Genomic DNA, 20875 nt, shown 5'->3' with positions numbered 1-20875 from the left:
AGGCGGGGTGGAAGGAGAAGAGCCCCCGGGCTGCAGCTCGGCTGGAGCCGAGCGCTGGGGTGCCGCGGGGCACGGTCCGGTACTAACCTCGGGGTAAGTACGGACCGGGCGCGGGAAGGCAGCCGCCTCCCCCCCCGGCCCGCCCGGGGCCTCACCAGCTCGGCGAGCTGCAGAGGCGCTCGCCGCCTCGTCACGATAAGAGTCTCCCCCGCGCTGCGCGCCCAGAGCCCGCCGAGTCCGACGGGGAGCGAGGACGGGCTGCTGGAGGGGGCGCGAAGCGGCTCGGCCGCGATCGGCCTCCTCCGCCCTGTCAGGGCTCGGGAATGGTTATGAGGCCGGCAGTGCCGCAGCACCGGGAGCTCCGAGCTCGTTCCCCCTCCTCTGTTTCACGGTCCCCGAGGGAGAGGAGACTCGGGGACTGGGGGAAGAGCGCTCATGGGGAGCTGAGGCCGGGCGCGGGGGACCGGGGCCAGCCGGTCACCCTGCAGCACGGACAGCCGGGGCAGCCACGCCATTTATTCCCAGCCAGCTCCCGGCAGTTGCACAGGAAGGAGTTAAGGCCCATCCGCGTGTTTCTGCGGCACATCAGGGTGCGAGAGAAAATGAAAGGAGACTGTCCAGTCCAGCACGCTGAGTCTGGGGAAAAAATGTACTTATTCAACTAGAAATTAACGTTACGTTTCATTCCAGCTCTTCCCCTCGCAGAGTCACTGTCTATAGCAACCGTGTCCATAACACGCTAACTCTCCAGAGCGCAACTTTCGAGTAAATGGTACATCTGTCAAACTGCAGGAAACATCTGGGAAAATGGTTAAAGAAGCAAGATTAAACCTTTGTTTCCATATGGTTGGGATATACATCTAGAATATGCTTGTAAATGTTGCTGGTTCTTCTCTCACCTCCTGCTTCGATACCAGGCTTTTGGATTGGTGTTGAATCTCAACCCCTGTAGCTGTAAGGCAATTTAGGCAATGCCAAGTTTCCCTCTAGCCAAAACGAAGAGCGGCCCCTTGGGTAAAAGGCCAACACTGGGGGGGCTCAAGGCTTCATGCTCCACTCCTCCTGGTGACCCCCAGGAAACAGGCGATTCCTTGGGTCAGTGCCAGGCCCTCTATGACAGCAGCACAGCTTTTCGCTGCACAGGGCAGCCTGGAGCCCAGCACACCATGGGGGCTTTACCTTCCTTTGTAGGAGGAGGAAAATGAACCTGGAAAGCACTGTATCAAAGCAGGACTCTGGAGCCAGCTAACAAAACCCTTCTGTTTGCAAGTGGAGCCATCTGAGCTAACAGCGCCTGGCTTCTCAAGTACTTAAACATATACCCAAATTTCGACAGATTGGGTCTTTTTGCAAAGGACTGATAAGCTATCAATCAATTTTTTGCCCTGAAACTCTTCATAAGGAACATTTCACATACGCTTGGCTGCACCCTCCTGAAAGGGGCTTGAGTATTTTCTGAAATTCCCCCGGGATAAGAATGTCTGCAGAAGTCGGTGTTAAATATTAACTCGGATATATTAGCTCTTTCAAGCCTGGCTCTGAAGGTTCAATTAATGTACATTTGTTGGAAACAACTTCAGAATGATTTTGGGTAGTGTGTGATCTCCATTAATACATGAGAAATTATATCTGATTGATTTGGTCCGCCATTCAAGCAATGCATACATGAAAAGTAATTAATTAGGGAAAGCAGTTTGAAAACTGCCCTGTAATCCTCTGTCCAGGCAATCAACAAGAGCCACATTGTAACAGTTCCACTGGCAATACAGAGGATTTCAGCTTCAACAGGGCTGCTTTGAAAACACCAGGTTAATCCCAAAATACTTCAAAGGGACATTGGTGCCAAGAGAACCCAGGGAAGATGCCTGCAAACAAATGAGAGGCATTTTGGGTGTTCCGAGTTATGTGTGTTGGGTTGGGTTTTTCTTCAGTTCCAATTTGTCACAATAAAATGACAGTGTAAACATATTTCTTAATACCACATGAAGTTTGGAACCAAAAAAGCAGTAGTTAGCAGCAAAGAACTTTCTGAAAACTCCCACGCTACCTCTGCAACCCATTTCTAAATCTTTCAAGCTCTCACTGGAGCTGGAGCCAGCCTCCACCACAACAGGGACCTGATTTTCTGCAGATCATTTCCACCCTGCACTCTCAACCGGGGTCAGGGAATGGTGAGGAGGAAGGTGATGGAGTCCTCCTCTAATAAGGACTGTTGTTTATGGAGTACATTAGATCTTACTCAAAGGTCTTTGCTTTGAGCTGCTACAAGCTTGAAGAGGAGAGGGCTAACCCTGCTCTGAGCAGGAGGCTGGATGAAATGACCTCCTAAAGTTCTAACCTGAACTATTACACAGTCTTCAAATCCAAGTAACTTTCAGGACAGCTTATGACAGATGCTTTTAAAAGGGATGCCAGGGTGTCATTAAAGTGAGCAAACTTCGCTGGATATTCATGTTAAGAAACATATGATTAGGGCCACTTCCAAACTCCAGGAATCTAGCCTGGCTTTGTGGATCAGACTTGCCATGAATCTCCACTGTAACAAAAGCAAAGATACCACCTAGAATTTTGAACAGAAGTGTGCCTGTCTGTACAGCTATATCTGAAATGAAGCATCATCTTACACAAATCACACTGAACTACCTCATTCACGTGCTGACCTTTCTTTTACTGCAAGAAGCCACCAAATTACGTATCGCACAAACCAAGAGATGGTTATTCCTCAGACATCTACATAATGGATTCAAACTTCCACTGAAAAGTGATTGCCACATAGAAATTAGTGTTCACTGCAATCCTAATGCCACCGAGCCAAACAGGAGTTGTGACAAAAGACACCGAGGGGAAAATGGCCCAAACCAAACCTGCTAACCTGCAGCCTGGTGGACTCGGTGAGTGAGCAAGAGCAGTCCCTTCTGATATGAGCCCAAATGGTCAGATTTGCACAGAATTCCACCAGTAACACTAAATCTGAATCACTTTGAAGATGTCAGTGACATCAATTTGCTTTAACCTGAAACATTGATTTCAGCCTACAATTTGTTATCAAGCTAACTATTGTTAAAATAGCTACACCATGAGTAGGATGCGTTAGCCATGACTGTTCCCTGCCCAAAAGCAGCTCAGGGCTAGGGATTTGCTAGTTCCTACTAGAAATCAGAGAACCAAACCCAGCTTCTGAGAAAAAAAAAACAACCCTAACCCAAAAAAAACCCCCACAAATATTAAAAATCACAATTTTGTGCTCTTTTTCTCGTTTTCTTTTGCTGCTTGGCAAACAAACCCCCGCGAGAAGTGCTGGGCCTCCTGGGCTGCATGGAAGGACTCTTACGGCGGAGCCGATGCCCGCTGGGAAAAGGCTGATGTCAGCTCTTACGAGCTCCCTGCAAGGATAAGGAGGTCTTTGTTTGCAGCTGAACTGTGAAAATGAGAAAATGCCTCCAGCCTGACAAACAAGAAACCCACATAACATAGGTCAGGCCAGAGACCTTCACTTAAAGGTACCACAGGCCTCATTCACATTCCCCTTGCATCACGGCGCCCAGATAGAGCCAGTCCCTTTTGCACAGGGCTCGGCGCCCAACGCTAAATACACCTTGGAAATGTAACAAAGCACCTCCGTTTGCTAAGACAGACTGGTATAGCTCTCTGGCCACTTCAACCATACATTAAGCGCTTGTAGTTCTTATATAAATCAAGTTCCTAATTGCTCTTCTGTAAATCAAGGTGAATGCAGTGAAGTCATATGAAAACAACGGCATGTTCCAACTTGAGGCTTAAAATAAACTCGCCTCTCCTTTACAAAGCACCAGAAAATAAAGGATGGCACAGAAAGCACCTTTCCCTTCAGCAAGATTATACTTTAGGGAACATGGTTTAAGTAAAACATCTGAGGGACATTACAAAGGCATTCCACATACATAAACCTACACTGCCTACGTTTCACCTACATTTCACAATTAAACCTACGATGCCCAGGTTTTAATTTGGGGTGGAAGTATTTGTTTTTCCCAAGTGAGGAGGAGTTTATGGGTGTAATCTGGATGACTGCAAAACTACAGAAGCTGTACAAACATAGCCCAGTACACTGCTGTAAGTCAGATAGGCAGCTTCACATACCGATTTCTAAAAAATTAATCCACAAATTCTCAAGTATATTTTATTATCTGAAAGCTGAGAATTATCCCCTCTTAAAAAAAAAAAATAAATAAAGAGTCTTTGATAAACCATTCTTTGCAGGAATTCCACTAGGTATTTCAGAAATACAGTAGGATTGCCAGGACACTGGATTCACTCTACTCTGGCAGCTGTGGGTTTCCATGATAAAAGCAAACATGCCTAGGTACAGCTCAGAGAACCTAATCAACAGCAGATACCCAGGGGGTTACACCTGAGCGGGGAATCACACCTTTCCGTTTCAGAAGAAAAGGCTGGCATCACTGGATTTCTATTAAAAAATGCCCAAGGCATTGAAATAGATTCCCACCAAAGCACAGTGACTGAGATGCCAGGGTGCTGATACCTAAGAGTTAACATCACACTGTCTACAAAAGGTTCTACCATTTACAACAAACCACAGCACACAATTCTGGTCCTATTTAATTATGTTTCCAACCACAAGATGCTGATGTTAGGAGGATGAACACACAACTCCTTCAGAGCTCTACCAACACAATCACAAAGACCCCAATGTCTGAACAAGAGCTGCTTGAGGTTATAAAGACTTCTGTCTTCCAAGCTCTGACTTGCAAATGAAGAACAACTGCTATGCCCAGGAACGGTTTTTGTATCATCAACTCTTTTATCCTATGCTTTCAGGGGACTTTGCCCTGTAAAGTTCAAAATACATAGGACTCCATACTTTATAGCCCAAATCACAAAAATGTCTTTGCTTTCACCAAACACATCATGTCATCTAGTCTCCACATTACACTCCACATCTCTTGTGGATTTGGTTGTGTTATCAAACTTACACTTCTAGAAAACTTCAAGTTACTACAATGTGTCTGCCATTAGTGTTCCATAAAACCTTTCCTTCCCAATATCTGTCATCTTTTCTTTAGTGCAAACAAGTCAAGCTTCTACAACACACTTCCCATCGCCAACCCAAAACTTCTAGTTCCACCAAGTCTTAGGAATCCATTTCTAGAGTTAAACCAGAACATCATAGCCTGAAAATATCGGAAAATATGAAAAAACATTTGGAAAAAATAACTTAATTGGTGGTGGTGACAGGGAAACACAGATACAATATTGAGAATGATTGAAAACTTAGTTCTGATGTATCTGAAATATATAGACATTCAGTTATTTCTGATGTATCAGGAAAGTTTGAGGTTTTGCAATATTCAATTGAAAACTTATTTTCATACAACCAAATCAAGCTTAACAAAATAAAGTAGAAAAAAAAAAAAAGAGATGGCCTCGCTACTTTAGATCATGATTCATCTGCAGTAGACGGTTTAATTGAAATGGATTAAGTCCCATCACATGAACACCAGGCAGACAACAGTGCTTTGTCTTATAAGAAAAAAAGAGGCCACCATTTCTTATTAAAAAAAAAAAAATCACAGAATGATTCTATCAAGTAAAATCTGGTGACTAAAAATGGACTGCACTGGAAAAGATCAGATAGCTTTAAAATACATCTAAAAGATCACACGAACTAACTGCCTGTACCTTTCAGTTTTGAACACTGGTTGCACATGGGTCTGTTGGTTCAGACTTCATTACTTTTATGGCCTCCACTGTATAAAGTGTTATAATGTCTGTAACTGCCAGCTGTGTTTTATTTCATCACTAGCAAATGAGTTTCTAAAAAAAAAAAAAGTCACACCTTATCCCACAAAGTTACTTAATAATTTAAAAATGCCATAGATTTCTTCAGTTGTGAGACAGAACTGCAGCAAAAGCTCTTTCCAACACCAGCATTCTCAGCTCCAGAGCAGGTCTATGAATAGTTAAGTTTTTAGGAGAAAGAACACGATACGTTTTAAAGGCAAAGTCCCTCTCTGCTTGTGAGCTTTTATTGTTTTGCATTACTTCAGCGCTGGATTCCTGATTTGTAACAAATTCCAAGACTGCAGACTACAGGCCCAGCCTCTGACTAACACTGTGGTGATTTATTTGAGGATAAATACCTCTGTCCGCATCTTATGACCGAACACAACAGTCCACAGCAGCGTGGAATGCGAGGAATGCAGAGGCTGCAGGAGCTGAGGCAGCAGGGAAAGGCTCACAGCTATCAGGCTGCCCTGGACTGCTGAACAGCTCGGATCACTTCCTCCAGTCAAGAATGAAAGGAATTCTCTACGCCTGTTACTTTGTGCCAACCAGACTTGCATTCCCAGGAAGGAGAGCACAACAAGAATGGCATCTGGCGATTGCCCAACACAGGCACCTAACTCCTCGACACCTTACCTGTATGAAAAACGCCACATCTGACTGCCGGAGCTGCGATCCTTTAAGTAATGTTTAGCAACAACTGCAGCTTGCCCAGTTGTCAAGGCAGACTACAGAGCAGCTGGCTCACAATCTCCCGGCCTCGGAAAAATGCAAAGCACTTCTGTTTCCCCTCCTTCTGCTTCCCCACCCCCATCCGCAGAGAGCACAGAGTGCTCAGAATCGGGGGAAGCGAAAGGAGCAGATCACAAAGAACACATGAACAATACTTTAGGAATTGCAAGGTGGATACATATGTTTTACTATAAATAGATGAGTTGGGCTAATTCCTGTTACTTCATGCCGTATGAAAACAATCCCCATTTACTCACAGCGGCCTTTGTGCAGATCTCCCATACCAACTGGGACAAAGGAAAAACCAAGCAGAAACTTTCAGGCTCTCACAAAAAAAGAAACCCAAACCAAAAAACAAAAAACAAACTACCAAAAAAACCACAAAAGAAAGAGGAGAGAAAAAAAAAAAAAAAGGCCAGCACTGAATTCTATGAACCAAGGTAGTAACAGCAAGACACTTACAGGTGTGGATTGAACATTCGACTCATTTTAGAAACATGGTCATTTTCACAGTCTAGCTCATCATCCCCTTGGTCCATGCTGAGCTTTCTCTTGTTGGGACTGATAGGAGGAGGGCCTGTTCGATGGTTGGTGAGAGCGGAGGATACTGGAAGAGACTGCATTCTGGGCTCACCTCTTAGAGCTGCTTCACCTGTGGGAAGAAGACAAGTGAGAATGAACACAGCAGGGAAGAGAGGTAAAATAGCATGCTTTATGAAAATGTTCCTGCAGGAAAATTACCCATTTTTCAAAAAAATGTTCCATTTTTTCATGGGCACCTTGAAGACATGTTTGTCAGATACATAAGGCATCCTAAACCGTATTTCAGAGCTTTATATGCTGGGATAACCAGTTGAAAAAAGTTAATGCAAGGAGTCAACTCACCCCACGTGATTTGCAAAGTTGAGCTAACATCCTTCCAACAGCACTTACATCCAAAAGCATTCCTCCTTACAAGTTGCCATTCCAACCCTGAACGCTCATTACCTCATTCTCCAAAGCACGACTATTAGCAGTGAAACATGCTTTGTTCCTTTTCTTAGGGCTGTGGTTATAAATTCCAGGACTACAGTTCACGTTTATGCCAAATATGCAAGATCTAAAACTGAATAAACGTTCAAGTTCTCAAACGATTCCTTTTTATAAAAAGTGGTCCAAAACAAGCTGGTCTATAACTATGCAAGGTAAAAATTAGGGAAAAAATTGGAACTTGCTGATGCAAGTGTAAGTTTGTCCTTAAATGTCCTTCTCTGTACTTTTAAACGCTGTTTGCAGCAGCGAACAGAAGAGCACACTCATTCAGCGCAAGAAATCACACTGCTTCAATTTTATGAATGTTAATTTTCAATTAGACAGACTGGTGGTACTGGGTAGATTATAAATTTTATGTAATCTAAAGCTTATCAGAAAATGTTTTATTATTCTCACAGCATGTGGGAGCTGTGCATAAAGAATTCCAGAAATGATACAATTAGCTCACATAAACTTATTCCACACGCAGTGAAGTGTGGCCACAGCGCTTTTCCAGCTGGACACCTCGCTAAACACACAGCCTACCGTACAGCATAGCATCTCACCAGCACTTAGGGACTTCACTGCAACTCACATCCATGCAGCCACAGGCAATATTTAGACTTTGTAGGGATTTAAAGGTGTTTAAAAAAATGCTTTTGGGGCTTCGCAAGGGGCTTGGAGAAAAGCTAAATTAACCAGGGTTACCTATTCTGGTAATATCCCCAAAATAGGCACTTTTGCTAGAGTTTAAAATTTGTATTTTTCCTACACAGCCAGAAGCATTTTGTTTTCTACATAATTTCCAGACCTAAAATTAGGATGAAGTTAACTCCATCCACAGCCCTGAGGTACCTGACAATGGAAATCTTTGTGTGCCACCGCACATTTTCACATCATCACCGAGGAGATGATTTATAAACCCTTGCCCTAATTCCACACACGACAAATACTATTTTGTTGGAAAAAGAACTAGTGAGGAGAAAACCTCCTGAATGTTTACCAGTAAAAATAAGCATTTTGCCAATTTAGTCAGCATAACATAAACTAGCAAATATACACTGACCCATAATACACCGCAAGTCATGATTTCTATTAAAGACTCTGGCACCAAATCTAAATAGGAACTTTCCATCTCAGCTCTAAATAGTAAAACCTCTGCTCTACTCAGATGCTCTCAGACATCCAGGCTCTCTCCTCTTCCAAACAACCAAAGCGTTAACTGGGAAGCCCCCCACAACTGCTCTAACGCCACAAGAGAAGCTTTTATCAAAAAGGCCTTTCACATGAAATGATCTTCACATCAGTAAAGTTTCTACTTTTCTTCTGCCTTTATATTTTGCCAGTAGAAACCTCCACCATGTTTAGTGTTCAGATTCGGAACTTCAGAAGTAAACCACATTACACCAGTCTCCCTCAGGGAGGAATCTCCCTTGTTTCTACCTTTGGGGAAAAAAAAGTTAATGCAAAGGTCAAAAGATAAAACCTGCGATGCTTTCATCCCACTCACATGCAGTCACGCTTCTCTCAGCAGTATCTCAGATCCCTTCTGAAGGCTCAAACACAAAACTCCATTATAGGAATTACAATTCCATGCAGGCACCTAACTCCTCCTAACCTCCTGAGCAACTCCCACCAGGCACACAGGCACTGAACACCCATGTGAAGCTAACCCTGGTTCCAAACGACAAAAAGCTCTAAATGTTGTCCAGTTTAGTAAGCTAGAAACATTTTTTTTTTTCCCAAACAGCACCTAAGAGCCTGGTACTGTAATGATTATGTCATGGTTTGGGTTTTTCTTTTTAAAAAAAACAAAACACAACTCACGTTCCTCTTATTAGATGCATGGTAACAACAGTATTTATGCATCAACTTCCACATTGGGTACAAAACCTGATAGAAATGCTATTGCTACCCTGTGTTGGAAATACAGAAACCCATTCTACAGAAATTTAGCAAGGAAACGAACAGATTCTAATGAAAGCCTATCAAATTTGGTAATCCATATTCCTGGTTGTAAAGCGACGTGGTAATCATGCAGGGGACACCAAGGATACACTGGATAGGTCTGGTACATCTACCTGCAGCAGCACAGAGCTGTTTGGCCAACCAACCAAATTAACACAACTGGGAAGGATGAGCAGACTGGAGCTCTTACGGGACAGCCTGGATGGCACAGAGCACCTCTGCAGCAGAAGGTACAAGGGGCTGGTGCTCAGCACCGCACGTAGCCCACCAAGCAGACACAAGGCAACCAGAGATCAGTATCAAGGAGTCCAGGTAAATGGGCAAGATCAAGGGGGAAATATCTCTGTACTGTTTATGGGGATACACTGTGTTTTCATAAACAGTGTTTGGACTGCACCAGGAGTTCTCACATAGCCTGTGAGTTTGATCAGGGCTAAACCTGCTTTGTAATTAGCTAAACACGGGGCTTCTTTCCCCACTACTTTCTCCCTTACGATGCTTGACTTCAAAGTGCAGGGAGAAGCCGCAGTGCAGCCTACCACCCAAAGGGCTGGTGGAGTGGCTAGGTTTGTGTCCCCCAGCTCACCACCCTCCTTGGTAACCAGAGTCCCAGCACACAGCTGACAAGACAACGCTCCAATAAAACAACTGTGTTTCATAAAATTCCCCGAGTCCGAACGCCGGTCTTCAAAATTCATGACTGTGACGGCTTGTGGCTGCACTGCAACTGAAAGCAGAGATAGCAAACACATTGATTGTGCCTTTCATAATGCCTCTCTTTGTTCCAGGGAGCAGCTGGCCTAAGGCACTCCAGATCTGCTGCTTTCAGATAGTCCCACTTACGGCTATTCCTACTAGTCTTCCTCCCCTCCTTTTTTATTAAAACTGTTAGGCAGCACGATAAAGCCCAGACCAGCTAAGCAGCGATAACAACGTGACGTCGTGTCTGCCTATGCAGCAGTCCTGCAGCAGTGCTCTCAGCTGACAGAAGCCCATGCAGTCAGCAACAACACTCTTTCTTTAACTGCTTACAGCCTAAACCGAACATGATTCAAATTAACACAGGCAAACTAAGCATCTGTGAAATCAGTGTGGCTCTCTTCAGACACAGGCAGTACCAGGACATCCTCAGTGAGCAGCGGACCATCAGCGCTGGCCACGTTTCACTTGCACAGACGTTTCAGGAGGGACACAGATTCTGCTGACTGAACCACAATGCAAACAACACAACAGCAAAAGTCATGTTTTTACAAGTGTGGATTTGATAGCAAAACACCAGAGAAGTCTTAAAATATGTCTGAGAACTCCAGGAGTTACCAAAGACTGGGGAAAAAAAAATATACACTATTTTGGCAGCTAGCTTCCTTCCTCTCTGACCTAGCAATACAATATGGGCTGCACTAAGACATGTCTACCATATCCTATCCCCCCTCCCAATTTCCTCTCTCCTGCTGGCTACTGTTAATGCATAAAACCTGAGCATTAATTACAATCCAGAAACGAAAGGCTCCATCTTTCCAGCTGAAGAGTGACAGGATACAGACCTTAAGTCAGTTTGAAATATAAGTCCTCGAAAGAAAATTCCAGTACTGTTACTGCCCATTCTACTTTTCTGTTCCACGCCTGACAAACAGATTTGTCCACAGGAGTAAATTCCTGACACATGTATTAATTTTGGGGGGAAAAAAAAGAATAAAAAAATCACCAATTCTGGTGTCTGTCAGCAGAGTCCTTGCTCTTAAAGGCCTTGGACAGAATTACCATGACTTCAGGCCACTCCATTAATAAAACCACGGGCATGAGTTTAACAGACTTTAATTAATGTGCATTACACCTTTAATTACCTTTTCCAGTGCCTCCAATGCAGACAAGCTCTCATTATAAAAGGAGTTGCCCAACATTCTTAGGGCCAGCAATTCCCAGGAATCGATAGTAGATGAAGATCTTCAAGGGCAGTTTTCTCTACTGATCCAAGATCAAAATTTAGCCCCTGTGCCACATTGAACATTTCTGCTGAAAAGCCAAGACACTGACAAAAGAGAGCACACTCTAATGTGTGCTCTCTCTTTATGCAAGAAGGATACTATAAAATGAAATTTATTTCATTTTCCATTCCTATATTTCAACAGTCATGAGATTAAATTACAAATAGATTGGAATGAATTTAGAAACTATTGCATGTTTTCTTCGGCTAAGTCAGGCTGTGCCAACGTCAATTGGGATAAACGGCATTTAAAAAAAAAACAAACACCAAAAAACAATTCATGCACAAAAATCACATGATTTGAGATATCAAATACCAAGCAAGGAAGTTACCACAAATTACTCAATTCAACAAAGTCATCAAAACAAGTTATCAAAACAGCAGAATCACAACAGAGTACCATGAAATTAATCTGCAGATGTTGTCAGCTGCCTAGTTTGGGTATTACTTCACAGCACACTGTGAATCCACTGTAAGAGGTTCACATGGTGAATTTCACAGAAATCTGTATGGAATAAATCTGCCTTAAAAATACATACTTTTAAGATTGTCTGTAGTCTACTTCACTTGCTTGAGCAAAGAAAATTAATTAATCCATTCAGACTTCTCAGTAGTAAATCTTTGGTTCATGAAAAAAAAAAAGATATGCCAAGAAGCAGTCACACATATTTATTTATATAGTTGCTGAATATTTCTATAACATCCACTCAAACAAGCAAAATTTGTTATGTAAAAACATTGTTTTGCACCAATACTTTGTTTCTGGATTGCAGTTTCTATAAAACAGATGATTTAAGCTGAACCTAAGTAAGTTTTAATTCTGGGAAGTGGTCTGCCAAACTCTGTAAACAAAGTCACAGTAGTCTGTATTTCCTTTGTACTATGTAAGCCAGGCCTACCTGGAGAGCATAATAAACCAGCAAACTACAGGAACACACACACAAAAAAAGAAGCATTAATGAGAACAGCCTAATCATAAAACACTGCTATGAAATTACATCTTGGAAATATTTTTCATTATAATTGATAGGTTTCTTTCAGCAGCCAACTTCCTGATTCTTTTATCTGATACAGAGTTTAACAACTTTCTTGTACTATGGCAAAAAGCTAATTTAGCAGAAACTAGAGTCACATACACATGTACCGAAAAATTGGCAAAAGGCTGCGCTCATCCATTTACAAAGCATATGAAAAGCACTTACTCCTGGAATCAAGCTCTGGCTACCACTGTGCTGAGATATGTATGCCAGAAAACCCATGGCCAAAACCAAAATACAGCGATTAAATGGACTATTCTGTTTTGGCTCCTCCAGCTGACCATGCCTGCCAATGAGGGACACATTATGCTTGACACTGTGAGCAAGAACATAAAGTAGCGACCTCTGCATTCGATCACCTCCACCCACTTTTCCCTCCTCATCCGTTCTAGAGACTGCACAAAGAGAAGAGAGGAGGTAGAGCGGGATTGCTAGTGGAGTTGCATGCCTGCTTGAGGATCCTTTCAAAAAAACCCACATTGTTAATCAGAGCTGAGCAGCGAAGCTGAAGATTTCAGCTTAATAGGTCTTGACAATGCTGTATTACATATAAAACACTGAATCACTATGGGGGGAAAATGGCAAAACTGCCTCCCCAACTTAACTGGATTTGCTGTGTAAATGTACTGCGAAGATCTGACTGCATCATCCTATGTTCTCTGTCATCGTACTGTAAAAGCACAGCTGTACAACACAGCATATGCATGTGCTCTGTACATAAATTGACTTATATGGATAACTTCTTCAGTTCTCCAAGCTATTGCATAAACAGAAGTAAAAAGTCTCCACTGACCACTTGAACTATGATTGCAATACATTCTCTTCTCTCTGCTAACAAGGTACTCACTGAGAGAGTCTCTTTTTAACACATTTCTGGTGTTAAGGAAAATACCAAGGGTTTTTTTGGGGGGGTAAGTAGGCAAGACATTGATAGCATGAAACAGAGGAGGGCAGAGGATGTGCCACAAAACAAGCAGGACAGAATAAACTGCAATTCACTAGTCTGGTAAAGCTCTTTATTTACTCCAATGAAGTTCAATTTTCACACCTCAACAGTTGCGACCACGGCGCTGTGACCAGTCCAAACCCAACAATGAACTCAGCCTTAGGATTAAATGTAGAGCACAGACTTCATAAGTTGATAGATCTCCCTTTAAGGTAGTGTGATATTTAGCTAACTTTTGCAGTGCCCAAGCTGAAAGTCTAAAAAACCCAGTCCTTTCTTTTGCTTGGAGTACCTGTACTCACGTAAACCATGGCTGGAAGAAGACTCCAGTTATCTGGCAGACAGGATTTAAATGCTATCAATGCTAAGCGATACTTATCTCCAGATGAATAACACCAGGGATTCTACAATACTAGTTAATAGCAATGCCAAGAAAAGGATTTCCCTCTGCTCAAGGCTGAGGATAGGATTTTTGCTCAGAAAGCAAGGTTGCTCCGAAAGAACTCTCTTTTCTGGGCCTTCCTCACAGGAAAAACGTGTATCAAGCAATTCAAGTCAGTTGAGAGAGACTAAAAATGAACGCAAGTTACCACTTTACATTTGCTCAATGCATCAGAGAGGCTCATGCAAAAGGAAGGCAAGCTGCCAAGCTAAGCAGAGCTACCAAGTACAGAAAGCAGCACGTGTCTTGGTATGACCCCATACTTGGGCCACCCAGCCCCGCCAAGCAACACGGGGCTCAGGACAAAGATCTAGTGGCATTACAGAAGAGCAGACTGTCCTACACAGCCCCACTGTCACTCCCTGGCTAGTCCTGTGACATGTGCAGTCAGACACGCACAATCCTTGGTCAGGTAAAAGCCACAACAGTCAGTACACTGGTACATATAGGAAACTGTGGGAAGAGCACCAAGTAACAGCCCTGCGTTAGGTACTTCAGTCACAATGATACCACCCAGCTGGATAAACTGGTGAAAGTCTAACTGCTGAACTCCTCAGTCTCATTTTACTTCCCACGCAGAGGGACAGAGATTGCTTTCACTTGGTGCAAGGGCATCCCAAACAAGGGAGGAGATGAAGACAAAGGAAGACAAAGGGAGAAGCATCATTTATGTTATCTACAGAAAATAGGATATGCCAGGTTCTTGTATTTGCTTAGAAACATGACCTAAGCATTATCCTTTTAATTCCATGCTAAAATGTATGGCATTGAGCACTCTAGGTAGTTCTGATGTGACCCTACACCCTACTCCATGTACAGTAAGACTGAAATTTAGTCATCTAAGTTTCTTCTGTGCTAGGTAATGTTTTCTTCTTCATGCTGTTGAAATCTCTAAAATTTCTGTGTGTCTGTGGGCAAGACTCACAGAGAGAGGTGAAGTTCTACCAGTCTTAGTGCCTCAAGATAAGACACCATCATTTTGACCTGGTAATCTGGCTGGGGACACACTCACTTGAGAAAGCAGGAAACAAAGACTGTGCTAATGGGTACAGTAATTCCCAATACAGAAAATCATTCCAGATGATGCAATCCGAACTACCGCCATGAGAAGTTCAAATAACGAACGGGTTGCCAGAATTCAGCTTCCTTAATTCATCTGCTAAACTATTACACAGCATTCACCGACATTCCTGATAAGCAGACTTTAAAAGTTGCCAGATAAAAAGATATGCACCCTTATCCGTGGGAGAACGTGCTACGTTAGAAATGTAAAGACGCTATGAATAAAAAACGGTGAATGAAATCTAGCTGCAGGTCAATAGGCTGAATATGTTGCTTTCTGAAACAATGGTGGTTTCCAAATCCCAGTTCTTTTGCACTGACCTAACCAACTGCACTACAACAGAACAGGCAAAGCCAGAAGACCGGCCATCTATTTCAAAAGCAAATCAAACTCACAGCAAGGTCACAACAGAACAAAAAGTTACAACTGGGTGCTTAAGCAGTATTTTAACATATCAAATGCGACCTTGTAACTGTGTGTTTTTATGCAATGGCATAGAGAGACTAACAGGAAATTCACTTTGCAAAACCTCAAATAAAGAGTAATTCTTCCTAAGTAGAAAGGAAACATTTGCTACCTTCTCTCCAGTTTTTTAGATTCTGTTTCTGTTAGTGGGCAGCAACAGAGATACCCAGGTCTGAAACTCCACCTTCTGCTCCGACGACTGATGTTTCATGGAAACGATCCTGTGACATAAATTAGATTATTGCACTAGGCAATCAATGCCCCAGTGGATAGGAGCACTGTCAGTACGTTCTACAGCAATGATGTTTAAAACATTAATTTTGGAGATGCTTATTTGTAATGGGGTCACATTAAAATGAAATCCAATTAATTGTGCGCCATTTCTTCCATATGGATCTGAAGAAAAAGGTGGGATGCAAAGGTACAAAAAAAATCTTGTCCACTTACTCAAACATTTTTATAGACTGCATTATTTTATTGTAGTTTACTATAACTATGCTCCAAACACCTTTTCTCACCTTATTCTCCTTTGCTACAAGTGGAAAAATTCAGAGCATCAGAGCTTTCTAGAAGAGCCACAGAATCTGACACCACATTTCAGTCTTCTTTTCTGCTACCTGGCTGCAGGCTCTTCAACCACGCTGGACACAATACTGACCACACGAATCCACAGAGCATCAGAACAATTCCAACCCATCTCCCACAAGGAATCCATTGCAAAGAACAAACCCCCTTCGCCCTTTAAAAGGGGCTGTGCAGGGCAGTCAAGCACTCCAAATCCAACAGCAAACTACACAAGCCACTCAGACAAAAACATGATAGATTTTGGGTCATGGTTTTGACATAGGAAACGAGGAAAGTTTCCTGCTTTCTCAGCTTGCCAATTCCCTATGTGCAGGGGGCTCCTGTAACTGATGGCAGGAGGCGATGTAGGACCCAGGCAGTAGGAGAGAATGGATTCACGCCCACCATAAGCACTGCAAGGTTGGATAATACAGACCCTTCAAAACACTGGCTTTATATCATTCTGTGACACAACCCAATAGTCTTCCTCGGCTATTGCTCTCCCACAGTAATAACCAAAACCTTGTGAAGGTTTCACCTTCCAGAAAAGGCCAGAGAACAGTGTGGTGCACGAGGTGAAGAGGGAAGGATGCCATGTCATTTCCCCAGGGTTTCAGGTGCTGATACAAAGAAGCACACATAAAAAAATCCAGAGAATTACCACTGTTCCTGAAAGGCCTGTCTCCAAAACAAACAGGCACACACCTCCACTGAGGAAAAGAAGAAGTTAATTTTGTTCCACTGACATAGCAGCTTTTCATCTTGGGTTCATGACATGCGATTAAATAATTGTATTGGGGGGAAAAAAAAAACATCCCAACCCAACTCACTATGAAGAGCTGCATGGAAGAATTTCGGGTAACCACAAAGCACAAGAGCTTGCAAACATTTTCAACTACAAGATTCAGTTGTGAAAAAAATGGTACTAAAGAGCATTATTGTTTCCTCCTCGAGTGGTCTGAAGATACCAGATGTGAATTAATACCTCTACCCACTCCAACAGCACCACTACACCGTGACTGAGATCAACAGAGGTTGTTGGATTCAGATATAAATGGGCAGACAAGCCTATGGTGTAAAGGGATAGCTGGGAGCATTGTCTAAATCACAGCTGGACTGTTTATTTCATAAGAAGGGGGGTGGTTTATGGGGCCACACTGCAGGGTCATTCAAAATAAATGTTCTCTCCAAGGGGAAGCCAAAGCAGGGAAGTTAGAAGGAGGGATTGTTTGCTAACAAGAAATTGCATGCTGCTGGGACAGCCTCTCTCACAGTTTTCTGGGCACTCAAGGCAGGTTTTCCCGAACTCTTGGAAAAGCAAGGAATAACCAGAAATTCCTATTTTTTAAGCTACCTTGACATCTTTAAGTCATGGGATTGCAATGGGTGAACAGTACTGAAGTTACACTCTACTTCTCAAAGACTTTTAATTAGGTCTTCGTCTTCCTCAACCTAGACCTACTAGTCTTCAGCTGAATCTCCATTTTGATTAACTCCAGGCTCATCTGTTTATTTTAAAGTTGCAGAAGGAACTCATTCCTGACAAAACACAGAAAGGAGGCAGAGAAGAGCACATGAGTTGATAAAAGTCACAAAACCCATCAGTTGTACATCCATGTCCCACCATCCCCAAGACGCTAGCTCCACAGCATCCAGAAGTCACATCCCCCTTGAATGATGGATATCCTTAGTGTTTCTGCAGATCCCTAACCCCCATCAAACATTAAAGACATTCCACTCCATAACTAAGCAGGCGCTCTATTAAATACCACTGTGAATTTTTTAATGGAACCAAACAGCCACTTCAGGGGCAGTGAGACACCACATAAATTAAAAAGGTTTGGAAGCAGTGCTTTAGGTTATAAACGGGCTATCAGGGAGCCTGCTGCCGAGCTGGGCATTGCATGACCATAGTTGGACTGCTACTTAATTGAAGTTTCTTTTCCTGACTCATCTTTTGCAGAGAATATGAACCCAACTGCTGGCATCAGTGGGCATACACCTTTCATGCGCCTCGATAGGTCTCAAATACAAAAGAGCAGATCTGCAGAGGTTCAGCAGCTCAAACAGGTGAAACAAAATTCTTCCATCCCACTGTTTGTAAGAGCTTATTCCTTGGATCAGCTAAAGAGATTCAATGACTTCCACTGAAATGGGACTTCATCATCCCAGTTTAGAAGGTGTCCGTTCAGATGAACCACAGTGGCCAGAGATATTAGTCCAAAAGCTCCTGCACCCTTCATGGCTGCCAACCAGAAAGCAAGCATCTAGTCCCTCTATCACTGGCCCGGGTGTCAAAGATGAGTGGGTTTATCCCTTTAGCCGATGAAGTACAATTTCTACTTGTACATCACAAGGCAAACAGGTAAAAGCACTTCCAGTTCCTTTCAGAACATGGCATGGTTTAGCAGCTGTGGCAAAGTGTTACAGTCAAGGTGCTCTGAATGTCGCTGTTGGCTTTATCCCAGACTTAGGTGAATTTAATCAAGTGCAGCTCTTTTTTCCCCATCTGTAGGTAAGGATAATGTTCACTCTATTTCACAGGGGTAGCTGAAGGTTGATTTAACTAGGCTTCTGTGAGGACTAGGATTCTACAGAGCACATTAAATATTTATGTACACAAATACGTTGCAATGAGTACTAAAATGTTTGTTATCGTACTTGCTTCTAAATGGACTCATTGAGAAACACTTGAAACCAAATAGGGCAGTGCTCAATTTACTGTAGCACAAAGAAAAACCTCAGCAGCAGATCCACAGATGAGCTGTTATGCAAAGCAGTCTTGGGGGACTGTTAAGGATTTTTAAAGAAAGAGAGATTAGCTTTTTTTTTTTCTCTCTCTCTCTGATGAGCTATTTATTAGATAACAGAAGCAGCTTTTTCTAAGAGAAAAACAAGTCAGGAAGCCTTAAACACCACTGCAGATGCTGGAATTCCTATTTTTGACACCTTTGGTATATAGCTCAGTGTTATGCCTACAGCAAGACAAGAGCAAAGTGTTCACCTCTAACTGCAGCCACTGGATGTGGAGCATTCAGCAGGAAAAGTGTGCACGTCAGCGTTCCCCCAGCTGGCTCTAGGAGATTTAATTTACGCCAACCACAGAGTGACTGAGATAGCTCTATGAGATGCCACAGCATGAAAACTGAAGGGTGGGGGTTAAACAAGCAGCAATGCACACCAGATGTCTGAGGAGGACAACTAAAAGATCCGAAGCACAAGGAAGCATATTAAAAAAAAAAAAAAATCCCCTTCAATGCCATAAATATTTATACAAAATCCAAGAAACTGGCTGAGTTGAAACTTGTCTTATATGAATCATACAGCAGCTCCTTCACCCCATCTCCATTTAATGTGTTCTGTATAAAACCACCACAAAGGAGGTGCCATAGTTATGTCAACTTTTTTTTTGTTTTTCCTATATTCTAAGAGTACTCTTTGTAGAGCTTCTGCTTTAGAACAGATTACTTTCCAAAGAATATAAACAGAACAAATAAATAGGCTTATTTTACTTGGCTAGCTAGCTCTTGTGTGGCATTTACTGGTCTTCCTAGATAATGTAGATTCATAGAAACAGTTTCCTTTGACTACACAGCTTTGATTTTCTTCACACGGACATTTAATTACAATTAACAATACATCACAGAGAAACCAACTCTGATTTCGCAATCCAGAGCCAAGAAACAATAGTTTTCTGAAAGGTTCTGCTCTGGAAGTATTAAAACCTGCTCATGGTAGAAACCTGTAGATTTATTTTCAGAAAAAAGATGTAGTAAACATTAACAATTCAACAACACCACTGGAAGTCACAATGCCATCTCCAAAGTGCAACCAGCGTGCACCAATGCCGCCTGTAAAACAAGCAAACACTCCTTCCCAAAAAGACAACAGCTCTTCCAAAAGAGCTGCTAGCAACTGTGGGTTTGCCTCTTCTTACGCAAAGGAGGGCAGGGCTGGGCACATTGGGTTTTGGTAACTACAAAGGCTGTTGCCTATCTGTTGTTCAGTGATTTTTGATTACAAGAAAACATAATAAATGTTTCAGTATTGGTTTATATTCCCACACAGCAGTGCCACTCCTATCCTCGGCAAAAAAAGGACAGGCTCATCTATTAAATCTCTCACTCCTTACTACAACCCACGTTTAAAGGCAAAAAACCTATTGCTGCATGCTGAGGAAAAAATATTAAGTCTTGCAAACCAGGGAGGTGTAATGCTGAGTGGTTTCCATGCCTGCCCTTGTCAAATGGGTTTCCAGGAAAAACTACTGCTTTTTAAACACAACTGGTTCCAAACTTTTCCTGGGAGAGCAAATATATTTCCTGGAACCTGATAGCAATGTTTGGAAGAACAGGAGGAAAGTTACACACACTACTATGCTTATTTCTCACAGTTGACAAGGAACCCTCCAAACTGATCAGGAGTAAAAATGTAGCTTTCAATGATCACAGACACTTGTAACAACTTGTGTACTATGAAATAGACATATTTTTGGGGAAAGAATTAAGCTGGCACCTACCTGCTGAAGGTGTAACTTGCTTTCCTCCTCCTATATGCAAAAGCAGTAACATCCCACTTTATCCCAAATATTATCTACCTCCACATACACTACATCGTGGATGACCGTCTCCTTCAAAGACAACACGAGGCACAAAGTGTCACAGAACATTTCTGGAGAGAAAAGCTGGAGGGCACTGTGCACTAGTCTGTGTAACAAGTTCCTGCTTTTAACACTAGCAACAAGAAAATTGAAAAGAAACCAAAAAGAAAAGTGTTTCTGTAAAAAATCTGCTACCAGACGGTGTCACGAAACTTAGGTGAAGGGAACATGCTAAACCGTTTCACACATTTTTCCCCTCAGACTCGTATTACTTTTAGC

At 42.6% G+C, this 20875-nt stretch overlaps 1 protein-coding gene across 2 annotated transcripts in view; it reads right to left on the bottom strand.

The window, feature by feature from the left end:
• Nucleotides 1-20875, bottom strand: part of VGLL4 (vestigial like family member 4) — a gene marked incomplete at both ends in the record, with an annotated part of 77980 nt that overhangs the window by 15777 nt on the left and 41328 nt on the right. For both annotated transcript variants that reach the window (XM_084269599.1, XM_084269598.1), the window contains one exon: nt 6979-7168. In XM_084269599.1, coding sequence (XP_084125725.1) covers nt 6979-7168 — 190 coding nt within the window. The remainder of the gene's footprint in view (nt 1-6978; nt 7169-20875) is intronic.

Source organism: Gallinula chloropus (genome assembly GCF_964237585.1).
Source record: "Gallinula chloropus genome assembly, chromosome: 12".
Lineage (NCBI taxonomy): Eukaryota > Metazoa > Chordata > Aves > Gruiformes > Rallidae > Gallinula > Gallinula chloropus.
The sequence above is the reverse complement of the archived record's forward strand: the minus strand, read 5'-3'. Positions and strand labels throughout refer to the sequence as shown.